Consider the following 14,137-nt stretch of genomic DNA (forward strand, 5'->3'; position numbering starts at 1 on the left):
GGTAGATGGAAAAATAGATTCTGCTAAATATCAGCAAATTCTGTAAGCAAATGTGACTCAGTCAGTCAAGAAACTGAAGCTGGCTTCTACAAAAGGACTATGATCCTAAACACACCTCAAAATCCACTATAAACCACTGTACGAAGCGCATGTGGGAGCTTTCGGAAAGGCACTCACAGTCCCCTGACTTTGAAAAACTGTGGGTACACACTTAAAAAAGAGGGTTCTTCAAGGGTTCTTTAGTAAAGTTAATGATTCTATAAAGAACTGCGAGTTCTATATAGAACCATTGCATGCTTAAATGTTTTTTTGCATGGTAAAATGGTTCTTCAGATTGATGGAGAATGTGCTGTATATGGTTCTACATAGAACTTTTTAGAAATGTTCTATAGCCAAAAAGGTTCTTCTGTTGTAACAAGCCTGACATTGTAACAATAAAAGAACTTTTGTTGCTATATAGAACCATATACAACACATTCTCCATCAATCTGTAGAACAATTTCACCATGCAAAAAACCATTTAAGCATGAAATGGTTCTATATCTGCTCTTAAAAAAAAGATGGTTCTTCATGGGTTCTTTAGTAAGCACAGTGGTTCTGTATAGAACCTAAACACTCATTTGCATGCTTGCATCATGAAATTGTTCTTCAAATTGATGGAGGATGCGTTGCATTTGGTTTTATATAGAACCTTTTTGAAAATGGATTTATATGGAAACAAAAAGGGTTCTATTGTTACAAGCTTCACATCATAACAATAGAAGAACACTTTTTGGTGCTGAATTCTCCACCAATCTGAAGAATTAGTTCTTTGAGTGTTTGTGGTTCTACACAGAACCAATGACTTTACCAAAGAACCCTCGAGGAACTATTTTTTTCAAGACTGTAGAATTTATAACTATTTAGAACCATGGCCTTCACTGAGGAACCTTTGGAGAACCATCTTTGTGTAGATCTTAAACACACTGTGCATGCAAGACGGCCTAAGAATATTGCCAAACTAGAACCGTTCTTCCAGGAAGAGTGGGTAACAATTACTAATTCAACATTAGTACTGGCTTCTAAGGGAGGTGTAACTAAGTACTGACTTAGTACAGTGTCCAAAACCTTCGCACATCCTACAATCACTCTTTATTTTTTATGTTTTATGATATTTAAATATAAGCAACTGTGCATGAACATCTGTAGGAAAACGTTTTTTTAATAATCTGCTGCAGAGGTTGCGTTTACTTCTCTTCACTTCAACAAAAATCAACAAAATATGAAATAAGGCCAGCAAAAACACACACCGCCCATATAGATGGTCTTATAAATGGCGACTACGTACCATACTGCACAGTAAACCTACTCTTTGTAAGCTATTATAGCCATAAAAAAATACTAATATAAAAACAGACGACAGGCTTTCAATTAGCATTACAGCAGTAACATCCCGCTAATTGGGGGCTACCAGTTTTCAGTCATTGCTGGCCAAGTGAGGACTTCTGTTCAAATGATGTCTTTAATGATACACTTTTATAACCATACCCACCCACCTGAGCACTTTGCTCTGTACTTCAAACAGAAAATCTTAAATATTATCTTTGCCCCCCGGTGGGTGAATGTGTCTGGAGACTTTATCACGGGGCTGTAAAACTCTTCCGCACTCCAGAACAGCGAGGCTGCGGTGTGTTTTACTGCCGTCTGTGTGCAGCCGGTTAATGGATACTACTACTGAATAACACACACACACACTCACACGCAAAATCACACAAACAGAAACACACACACACTCTTAATGGCTGGCTGGTATATCATTAGTAAGAACAGAGACTGTGTAGGTTACTGAGTTGAAAGTCAAAGAACACATTACCCCCTCAAACACACACACACACATATATATACACATCACAAAAGAAGTCATTAGCAGGAAGTATAGTTAATGGACAACAAAATCCAGACTCGTTACAAAGTTATAGTTGAATGCAAGTTTCAGCAACAGGTATAATTACATGTTTTGTTGAGTTTTAAAGTAGAAATAAGTTAACGTCCTCTACGCACTGCACTAAAATGGTGTCCTGTCAAATGAAATGATCTGAAATCAAGTCAATACAACCAATATTTCCCATATTGAGATGATTGTGCACTTATTACAAGATTATTTAGCTTATTTCTAGACACCAGTTACTTGTTTTAAGTCATTTTATTACGTAAAAGTATCTTCCTATGCTGGAAGAGAGTGTTGCTGGTTTCAAGCTCATTTCTTAAAACAAGCAAAACTAACTGCCAATAGAGTGAGATCATTTTACTTAATAAAATGACTTAAAATAAGTAAAAAGTGTCTAGATATTCTGAAATTATATGTCTAATATTCTGAAATGAATCTTACAACAATCTTTATTGACTAAATTTAAGATAATTTTACTTGACGAGATGCCATTTTTTGCAGTGCAGGGGACACATTTAAATACTGCATTTTCAAATTTTAGTTTAAAGTTTAAGATGGGAAAAAATAAGACATAAAATATAAAATGTACTATAACTTTTAAAGGGGCTACATTTTATGTTTCATTTTTCTCCGATATGTTAAATTCAGCCAATAAACAGTAATTGTGCATATGAACAGTAAATGTGCAGACAAGTGTTAATGTTTTAAATTAATTACACTTAGAAAATCAACAAAAATGTGTTATTTGTCCATACATTTGCAAAGGAACGCCTCTATGACAATGCTCATTTCCGCTAGCGCCCCTATGGGACTCTAGTAGTGTGTAGTATGTACAGGGAGAATCACTTGAAAGAGGCCCCAAATATTCTGTTGTAACTGAAGCGATCTGAACCAAAAAAATACGCAATTGTGTAATGAATTGCATTACATGCGATGCTGGAAGTGATCGCCGTTTTCTGCCAGACACATGAAGGGGTACGGGGGTCTGCACCCGGAAGTTGCAAACGGAGGTTAAACATTGCGACGGCTGTCCGGCGCCTACCTCATCGCTCCGACGCAGGAGTGTCCCAGCTTGTTCGAAGCTCCATATACCGAGGAGCACATTGCTTGTTGTTCCGTTCAGATTGCTTCGTCCTAGAGAGAGTTATTACAGAATAATCGGGGCCTCTTTCGAGTGAATCTCCCTGTAGCATGTAGTATGTTAGTGCTAAGCTACTGGTAATTCACATCTTCTTGGCCGTTCTAGATTAAACACAGATATTTGGAGCTTCTAACAGTCAGTGATGTACCTAGAACTTCCAGAAAGCGTGACCTATTTTCTCACAAACTTAATCCCACCTATTAGGAGGCAAAATTGGTTGATTTCTCTATCACTTCTTAATCACGTCATGGTTAATCTAACATGTAAGGCCTTCAGTCCAGCTCCTGAAGTCCTAACCAATGGGATAGCTCGCTCAGCTGTATCTACACAGTTAACATGGGAAAATATACCTGATTGGACAGTCTTCCATTGGGCGTTTCAAGGTGTTAACCCTTTCAACCAAGACTTAGCAATGAAATAAGAGTTTTACTACAACACTTATAGTTGAAAATACAAATAAAATAAGAATATAAAATGAACTAAACATCACAGGCAGGTATTTTTATTCTCAGAAATCATTAGGTCATCTCTGAAGGCATACAAGGCCCCAATGGTTCCCCACTGACTTTCAATAAGGCTTTAAAGGCGGGTGATCATTATGCAAATCTGATTAGCAAAAGAAACTACACTACGCTAAGGTCCGCTTTCAGTCTGTATTCGTGTAAAACAATGAACTGTTGTACCACGTTGTTGGTGTCATAAGGAAACTTTGTACATCCTGAAAATAAAGAGAGGAACATCTGTTAACGTCAGCTTATGAAAACGATGCTATTCAAAATTTCTATTTATCTCTCCAATATGAAATCTCCATACAATGTAAAGGGCAGCTGATGCTTTCAAGTGGTGTAAAAAAAAAAAACAGTTACACAGTTTTCTTAAGGACAGCGATGATATGAAACATCTCCTCATCTGAACTGTCTTTAGTAACTCTTAGGCAAGCACTGCAGCTCCCAAGGGTCTCTGTGGTTTCCTCTGCAAATGCTAAAATGTGGCGTTTCTAGTGTGCAATGTGTATTTTGGACAGAGGAGCCCAACCCGGCCTGGATTATTCACCACAAATCCGAGTTAAACTCTCACTAGGTTCGGCTAGCAGTAAAGGAACATAAAACCAGATGTGGGTAGTGACCAGTTCCATTTACTCAGCTCCACATACTGAAGTAAACCTTTGATAACTGTGTGCCAGAATAGTTTCAAATGTGAGGAAAGTAATGTTCCTTTCCTCCGTTCAACTTTAGTACTTCACATCTAGTTATTATTCTCTTTGTTGGGTTTAATTTCAGTGCGTTCGGTCCTGTTCTGCCGCACAACTCTGACTTTTGAGGTTGTATTATTTCATTTTAGGCCAAAAGTGCATGAAAAAGAGAACCAAGCCTAACAAACTGATACATGCTGGACGTACTAAGACGTTCCACTGCAGTTCCATAAGACACTCAGTACTTAAAAGAATGATTTGGCATATTTCCTCCCCATCTCAGATGTTGTAGTCGCTTGGCTGAGATGTGTTGCTTCTTTAGTTTAGAACTGGGGCAGCGAAGCTAACATTGCTAACAAACACTAGAACTCAATAGTCACCCAAATAGCCTAAACTGTTTGTTAAAGTGCATCAGCCTAAACATCTTTCAAACCACTCACACCACATCTACACCTTCATTAAGGTCATGCTAACCTCTCAGTGTGGTTTAGGACACAGCATGATGCACTGTGAACTATAAATGTAGCGGTGATGTTTGTTAACCTTTACAGCTCACAGTAAGTCATACTGTGTCTTAAACCACATCGACAAGTCTGCACTACCTTAAAAAAAGACACTGATGTGGTTTGAGTTGGTAGAAAAAGGTTTTGAGGATGTAACTTTACAGAAACGATTTAGGCTATTTGGGTGACTATTGAGTTCTAGTGTTTGTTAGCAATGTTAGCTTCGCTGCTCCAGTGCGAAACTAAAGAAGCAACATGTGGGACTCCAAGCATGTCTTGGCTGCTCTGGGTAAAGTGGAAAACTGGGTAAAATAAATTTTTACTATTCTAGATTAAACACAGACATTTGGAGCTTCTAACAGTCAGTGATGTATCTAGAACTCCTAGAAAGCGTGACCTTTTTTCTCACTAAATTGGTCCCACCCATTGGAGGTCAAAATTGGCTGATTTCTCTATCATTTCCTAATTACGTCAGTGGTTAGTTTAACATGTAAGGCCTTCAGTCCAGCTCCTGAAGTCCTAACCAATGGGAGAGCTCGCTCAGCTGTATCTACACAGTTAACATGGAAAAATATACCTGATTGGACAGTCTTCTGCTGGGCGTTTCAAGCTGTTTGAGCACAAGTGGTATAATTACATGTTTTGTGGAGTTTCAACGTGAAAATAAGTTAACACCCTCTACAGGGGACATCCTTCAAAATTGCATTTTCAAATTTTAGTGCACAATTTCTATTTATCTGGGTTTAAGATTAGAAAAAAAATATAAATAAATTATATAAATTATAAAAAAATATAAATAAACAGTTAAATTCAGCCAATGAACAGTAACTGTGCATTAAAATGTGCAGAAGCGTGTTCTCTGTTGAGGACGTGTTAACTTATTCACACTTAGAAAATCAACAAAAACGTGTTATTTGTCTAGGGGTGCTCAAACATTTCCAAAGAAGTGCCTCAATGACGATACTCATTTCTGCTAGCGCCCCTATGGGACTCTAGGAGTATGTAGCATGTTAGTGCTAAGCTACTGGCGTTTCACATTTTTCTGGCCGTTCTAGATTAAACACGCACATTTTGAGCCTGTAACGGTCAGTGATGTATCTAGAACTCCTAGAAAGCGTGACCTTTTTTCTCACAAACTTGGTCCCACCCATTGGAAGTCAAAATTGGTTGATTTCTCTATCACTTCCTAATTACGTCAGTGGTCAATCTAACATGTAAGGCCTTCAGTCCAGCTCCTAAACTCCTAACCAACCAGAGAGCTCTCTTGGCTGTATCTACACAAACATGGGAAAGAATCCTGATTGGACAGTCTTCCATTGGGCGTTTCAAGGTGTTAACCCTTTCAAATGAAACTTAGCAATGAAATAAGAGTTTTACTACAACACTTATAGTTGAAAATACAAATAAAATAAGAATATAAAATGAACTAAATGGTACAGGCAGGTATTTTTATTCTCAGAAATCATTAGGTCTTCTCTGAAGGCATACAAGGCCCCAAAGGTTCCCCAATGACTTTCAATAAGGCTTTAAAACTGGGTGGTCTTTATGCAAATCTGATTAGCAAAAGGAACTACACTACGCTAAGGTCCGCTTTCAGTCTGTATTCAGGTAAAATTAGAGTAGAATGTCTTGTTGCACCACGTTGTTAGTGTTATTCATTATTATTAGGGGTAAATTAATTTTTTACTATTACTTTAAGCAGCTTTTCGAGGGGCTACATTTGCACTCTACACACCTCCTGCATACATCCTGTTAGTCGGTCCAGCCAAGGCTGGAACTAAGAGTTTGGAGGAGCAACTTCCTGACCTATAGCAGAAAGAAAGAATTACTTCTTCTGCCTCATTTTCTACTCCCTCGTCTACATGTATCGCCACACTTCACACGTAATGACTCAGTCCAGCAGTAGCGGCTATGTGTAATGTTTTACATCAAATTACCGCTGTATGACAGGAAAACAGTCACAGCACCATTTCCAGGATCGTTATCATTACTGACAACGTGGTCTATTCACAGCAAAGAGATCACCTGGCCGTATATGTGTACGCACATTATTATGACCAGGTTCATTTGCTCCTATTGGATGAAATAAACGCCTTGATTCATCCAAACATTCAGAGAAACATACATATGAAACGACTTAATTTGGGGCTTATTTGACTGCAATATTCTGTAATATCAGTACGGCAACTGATACCATGATACCGATTAACACACAATATATCGCAGAGCCCTAATGTGTGTACACACTCAAAAAAGACGGTTTCCAAGGGTTCTTTAGTGAAGACAACGGTTCTGTGTAGAACCATGAACACTCAAAGAACCGTTTGCATGCTTAAATGGCTCTTTGCAAGGTGAAAGCGTTCTTCAGATTGATGGAGAACGTGTTCTCTATGGTTCAACACAGCACCAAAAAAGTGTTCCTTTATTGTTATGATGTCAAGCTTGTGATAAGAGAAGAACCCCTTTGGTGCTATACAGAACCATTTTCAAAAAGTTTCTATATAGAACCATATACGATACATTCTCTATTAATCAGAAGAACCATTTCATGATGCAAGCAGAGCATGAGTGTTCATGGTTCTATACAGAACCATTGTCATTACTAAAGAACTCAAAAAGAACTATCTTTTCTTAAGAGTGGATATAAAACCATTTCATGCTTAAGTGGTTCTTTGCAGGGTGAAATGGTTCTTCAGATTGATAGGGAATGTGCTGTCTGTGGTTCTATTGTGCACCAAAAAGGGTTCTGCTATTGTTATGGTGCCAAGCTTGCAACAATGAAAGGATCCGTTTTGGTGCTACATAGAACCATTTTCAAATAGGTTCTATATAAAACCATACATAACACACCCTCTATTAATCAGAAGAACCATTTCATGATGCAAGCACTGTCCTTACAATTAAAGGATCCTTTTTGGTGCTATATAGAACCATTTTCAAAAACACTGTATATAGAAGTCATGGTTCTAAATAGAACTATTGCCTTTACTAAAGAAAGTCAGCAGCCCAAAAAAAATCTATTTAAAGGATCTTTTGCATTATGAAGGAAAATGGTTCTATATAGAACCATGAAAGCTCTATGAACCATGAACATTAACGCAGTGCATTTTGGGTATCCCCTATTCTCTAGGGTACAAACTACACTACACAGATTGGTTCTTCAAGGGTACTTGAGTAAAGAAAAGTTGAAGACTCAAAGAACCATTTGCATGATTACAGTGTTCTTTGCATCACGAAGGAAAATGGTTCTACATAGAATCATGAACCTATTCTCTAGGGAACAAACTACACTACAAAGATGGATCTTCAAGGGTTCTTAAGTAAAGTTGGACACTCAATGAACCCTTTGCATGATTAAAGGGTTCTTTACATCATGAAGGAAAATGGTTGTATATAGACCCACAAACCTAGGGTACAAACTACAGTACAAAGATGGTTCTTCAAGGGTTCTTAAGTAAATTTAAACACTCAAAGAACCATTGGCATGAATGAAGCGTTCTTCGCATCGTGAAGGAAAATAGTTCTATATAGAACCATGAACCTATTCTCTAGGGTACAAACTACACTGCAAAGATGGTTCTTCAAGGGTTCTTAAGTAAAATTGAACCCTCAAAGAACCATTTTCATGATTAAAAGGTTCTTTGCATCATGAAAGCGTTCTTCAGATTGATGGAAAATGTGCGGTAGACGGTTTTATGTATAGAACCTTTTTGAAAAGGGTTCTAAACAGCACCAAAAAGGGTTCTTCTATTGTTACCATGTCAAGCCTTTTTGGTGAAAATGAAACACATTCTCCATCAATCTGAAGAACGCTTTCATGATGCAAAGAACCCTTAAATCATGCAAATGGTTCTTTGAGTGTTTGTGGTTCTACATAGAACCATTTTCCTTACTAAAGAACCCTTGAATAACCATCTTTTTTAGGTTGAAGCTGAACGCTGAAGAGTGCATTAAAACACAGCTGCTTTATGATAACTGAAATATTATTAACACTGAACACTGTAGAAAAGCTGTAGTCCAGGTTTCCTCTGTTTAAGTGCTGTAACTGAAAATGAAACGTTTTTATGGTTAAACTTTTAGTCCTCAGATTAATGAAGCGTTACTCAGAGTTTCAAACGACCGCAAGACGTCCCGCGACTTTTCACCAAAGAACAGCCGAGAGCACAGACTCAGGGCTGATCAAGTTCTCAGGGTGGTCTGACTCTGCAAAGCGAGAGACAAAACAGAAAGAGCTCCACTTTTCACCTAATCTTAGTGACAACCGACAGTGTGGGTGGAATCGCGCACCCCCGTAATGATGAAACAGCAGCGTGGTCGATGCTAGTGAGATCAGTGATAACAATCCTCACAATCAGCATTCAGGGTGAGAATGCAGTAGCGCTAGCACAGCCTGCTGAGCTGGTTAGACTGGTCACTAGTACAGCAGCAAACCAGTTTAAGGCCTGGACTTCCAAGTGGCTGCTTCTTTTATCCAGATTAGTCAAAGTCAAGACGTCTGAATCTTCAAACTCAACAATGCAGTGCATTGCAGGTGCCCTATTCCCCACAAACTACTCTTAGGTAAAGTCGAACACCCAAAGAACCCTTTGCATGATTAAATGGTTCTTTGCATCACGAAAGGGTTCAGATTGATGTTGTACGTCGCTGTTGTCGGAAGAAAATCTCGTATCTCAGAAATGGTAACTTTACAGGAGAAGGAAAAAAACCTACTTCGCTTTTAATGTAAGTCAATGGAACCGGAATTTTTTTCGAGCCATTTTAGGCCATTTCTTTTTGGTCCGTTCTTCATTAAAATTACACACCATGTAAAGGGGCCTTTTCAAATGATGTCAAAAACTGAAAAAACGATAAAAATGGAGATACAAGGTTTTCTTCCGACAACAGCGATATGGTTCTACATAGAACATTTTCAAAAAAGGTTCTATATAGCACCAAAAAGTGTTCTTCTGTTATGACAACGTCATGCGTGTGACAAAAGAAGAACCCTTTTTGGTGCTGTATAGACCCATATACAACACATTCTCCATCAATCTGAAGAACGCTTTCATGATGATCCAAGAACCCTTTAATCATGCAATTGGTTCTTTGAGTCCTCATGGTCCTCTACAGAACCATTCTCTTTACTAACGAACCCTTGAAGAACCATCTTTTTTAAGAGTGTACTTATTGTGCTGCATTGTGGAACTGTTTGAGTGCACCGGATCTTCTGCATTATGTTTTCGGACACCGCTACAAAAAGGGTGGAACCCCAAAATAGTGCACTATATGGTAATTCTCGCATCTCTGGCAGGAAACTTTTCCACAAAAGTAGAACAGTTTCTCGTAAAATGTCTCTCGATGTTCGTCTTTTTACGAGGCTGAAGTCGTTTCTCATTCCCTGGCTTCTCATTCGAATTTACTTGTTCCACCCGAAATGGTACCTGAGACGGCAGAATGTAACTGCTGCACCATTTAAGGTGGAACAGAAGAATTCAAACACAAGGCTGACTTCAGCTTCGCGACTTTTTAGTGTTTGTCAGTTTCTCGTTGCAGATTAAACGTATCAGGAAACCAGCTGGAGTGATTATAAATGCAAATAAGTCAGTTCGTCTTCAAATTATCAATGTTCGTCTTAAATCTCTCTCTTTGCCTTTTCATTAGCTATTAACTAGGCGAGATTATTGTCTGCGTTGCTATGGTGACCAGCAGTCTGCGCTGATCTTCAGAGTTAAAGGGTGAATTAGCAGTTCTACATTAACTCCAGAGTTTAAGACCATTTATTGTTAAACTGTGTTGAACGATCAGCAGAGCTTTATTTTACTGTAAAGGAGGATTATTTTATTTTTACCTAAATATCTAATTCGGCACGGTGGCGCAGTGGGTAGCGCTGTCGCCTCACAGCAAGAATGGCCTGGGTTTGATTCCCGGCCGGGTGACCAGGGTCATTTCTGTGTGGAGTCTGCATGTTCTCCCCGTGTCTGCGTGGGTTTCCTCCCCGTGACTCCGGTTTCCTCCCACAGTCCAAAGACATGCAGTCAGGCCAATTGGACATGCTAAATTGCCCCTAGGCGTGACTGTGTATGTCTGTCTGTCTGTCTGTCTGCCCTGTGATGGACTGGCGACCTGTCCAGGGTGTATCCTGCCTTCCACCCAATGACAGCTGGGATAGGCTCCAGCACCCCACCGCGACCCAGTAGGATAAGTGGTTTAGATGATGTGTGTGTATCTAATTCTGCTGTGGAGCCGCAAAAGGACAGGAAAAGAGCCGCATGCAGAAATGACACCCTGCTTGGAATAGTGTAGTGGGTAACACTGCAGCTCTTTATGTGTCAGACACACCACACTATACTAATACATAATAAGAGTCCCAGGGCAAGACTCCCAAAGCTACCTCTGTAAGATTAGAAGACTGAGAGTGTCTTTAAATGTGCAAATGTAAAATCTATACTGGTTCACACCAAGTGATGTAGCTCCTGGAGGAAAGTTAACACAATTTTTTTATTCCTTAAAAACTTTATTTTTCAAACTGGGGAGCCGTTTTTTACAGGTACTGTGCATTTTCCTGCTTTGTCTGCACCCCAACAGATCATCGAAGCTACACACACAGTCTAACTCACATCGAATCAGCGATCGTCGCAAACCAGCCAACATCACACCATGAGGCTCGACTGCCCGAAGTACCGAAGCATCACATTAGCATAGGTGAGGGCTACTTCCTGTTAGCCAGGTCTTAACATCTTTACCAGACCTTCCACCACGAGCGGCGTAAGAAGTGTCATTCTAAAAGACAAAAATCCGCAAAGTTGACTTACCATGTTCACAGGCCCTGTGCACACGTTTCGCCGACGAAGCGTATCTGTGTGTTTTCTCAGCAGTTTTCTCTGAATCTCTCTCTCTCTCACTCTCTCACTGCCCCCTCTCTCTATCTGTCTCTCTCTCTTCTCTTCCGGCTCTCTCATGCTGCCACAGCTTCCTGTTTCTTTAATTTACTGCTCCTACAGATGCTAAGAAACATATTTGCAATTCGTTAAAGATTACGCATAATTCACACCAGAGTTTCTCAACCCTGGCCCACTTTTTAGTGCTCCCAACACACGATCCAACAAATCAGCTCATCAACAGCCCATTATTAAGTTAAAGTGGCTGTGCTAAAGCAGGAAAAGGGCCTCCAGGACGGCTGACTTACATCATATTATTACAAACTGCATTCCTGAAACTGATTCAACCTGGCACTAAGAATCGCCCTCATGAAGTCCTGTTAGATTTTCACATTTCCAGTATGTTTAAGCAGCTTTCACACACTATATATCCGAAAGTATCCAGACCGCCTTTCTGTCTGGTGCACATGTGTCAAGCTCCAGGTCCTGGCAGGCAATTTCAGCACACTACCTCATTAAACACACCTGATTTAGCTCATCAGCCATTTAGCAAGGCTTTCATGAACTGAATCCAGAGCGTTAGATGAGGGTAGACGTTAATCTCCGGAGCACTTTGGCCCGGAGGGTCCCCAGTTTGACATGCCTTCGACATGCTTTAGTGAATTCAGCCACTGTAAGGTCACCCACTGCTGACAAAAGCATTCAATTGCACACAGTTTGTATAATCTCCATAGAGAAGAATTGGTCAATAGAATTGGAGGCTCTAGAGCACCAGCACATGAGCCTAAGGTCTACAAGGATATAAAGCCCCCCAACATTGGGCTGCGGGGCAGTGGAACTATGTTCTCTGCAGTGATGGAGCTCCATCCAATACCTCTGGGATCAGTTGGAGTGATTCAGAACTGACCATCCCACTTCAGTACCTGACCTCAGCTTTCACGTCCGTATGTATATACGCTTTAGTGCAAGTCTCGACATCCAAAAACCTTATATTATATAACATGATGCTAGCATATATGAGTAATGTATGTTATTCACATGAGTGTTTTCTGTCATATACTGTTAAACATAAGTGTAACACATATATGTTTGTATATGTTGATACAAGGCTGAAATATACGTGTATAACATATATAATTTCAAATAAGTTTGCATATACGTGACATTTATGTCCATATATGACAAATATGCATTGGATATATGGCACACACATATATATCGCTGTTGTCGGAAAAAAACTTGTAACAATAATGGAACCTTTTTTGGTAACACAATCATTTGCAAAGATCAAATGGTCCTTTGAGTTCTCATGGTTCTACTAACCATGCCTTTTACTAAAGAACCCCTGGAACTACAAAGCTGAAGTGCCTAACAAGCAAGGGAAACTTGTTAGCATGACGCTAACATGCCTTAAACCATGTCCAGCTTGAAATCCAAACATAATTGACCTTTTTTTTAATTTGTAAGTACATGACTCTGGTTATATTAAGCATTATTCATCATATATCATAGTGTAATGACTTTATTCACGCATTTATTCACGCCCACGTATCACAGAGCTCAGAGACCCTCCCCAGTACCACGTTTCACTCATACATACATCACAGTAAGGCTGAAAAATGTGTTCTAATTTCCCATTCATGTAGACTGTAAAGGGAAATTCCATCGATTTTTCAAAATTCAAAAGACATAAACATTGCAATTCAGAGAGGTTTGGTGTGAAATGCTCCACTCTAAAGAAACTTTCTGAGACAGAAATCTGTAATCACACTGGTGGTGATAGGAACCAGGTGTCCACCTCTACAAGCTCCCTCTCAGAAAGTGAATACTGTGGCGTCTCAGCGTAGAAGAACCACGGCCATGACTTCTGCTCGGAAAATGCTCTTTTTTCAAGGCAGAGAAAGCCAATATCAACCAGACTGTACAGCAGAAGGGCACCTCTAGCCTTATAGCCCTACACTTTCTGTTCAGAGTGACCTCTTTCCACACACCAATCTCACTGCACACAATCATAATAAAACATAATAACATAAACTCATCTTAACTCAATAAAGAACAATAACAACAAATGTTTTGAGAAATTTTGGTCTAAAACGCCTTTTGTTTTAGTCCATTCATGGCGGAGAGGTACATGGTGGAGGGTGTTTCAGGACAAAATAAAAAAAAAAAACCTTTCCAGATTTTCCACTATTTTACCATCACCAACATTCCATATAAACACTCAGAAGACCCGTGTAGGTTCACTGGTGGTTCTGGAAGGTAAATTAAATGTCGATATGTGTGTTGTAGTGATGGTGACCCCTGGTTCCTATCACCACCACTGTAAAGACATCTGAATCTCTTACAATCAACCAACCATTTCAAACCAAACCACTCTGAACGACTTTCTCAACAACTGAATTATCTCACACAGATTTGCTTGTGATAGAAAATGTGAGACAATTTGTCTTGGCTGATCAACTACATTTGGGTCACAGGGAAAATTGGAAAAATGTATTGATGGTACGTCAGCGTGAA

General features: G+C 39.4%; 1 protein-coding gene across 11 annotated transcripts in view; it reads right to left on the minus strand.

Moving 5' to 3' along the window:
- Positions 1–14,137, minus strand: part of dnmt3aa (DNA (cytosine-5-)-methyltransferase 3 alpha a) — a 135,378-nt gene that overhangs the window by 72,544 nt on the left and 48,697 nt on the right. The window contains exon 1 of one of the 11 annotated variants that reach the window (XM_036581103.1): positions 11,555–12,232. The exons of the other annotated variants lie outside the window; for them this stretch is intronic. Within the exon in view, the coding sequence (XP_036436996.1) occupies positions 11,555–11,701 (147 nt within the window). The 5' untranslated portion in view covers positions 11,702–12,232. Of the gene's footprint in view, positions 1–11,554; positions 12,233–14,137 lie in introns of those variants that run through there. 11 annotated transcript variants of the gene reach the window in all.

The sequence above is a fragment of the Colossoma macropomum genome, unplaced genomic scaffold, assembly GCF_904425465.1.
Source record: "Colossoma macropomum unplaced genomic scaffold, Colossoma_macropomum, whole genome shotgun sequence".
NCBI lineage: Eukaryota > Metazoa > Chordata > Actinopteri > Characiformes > Serrasalmidae > Colossoma > Colossoma macropomum.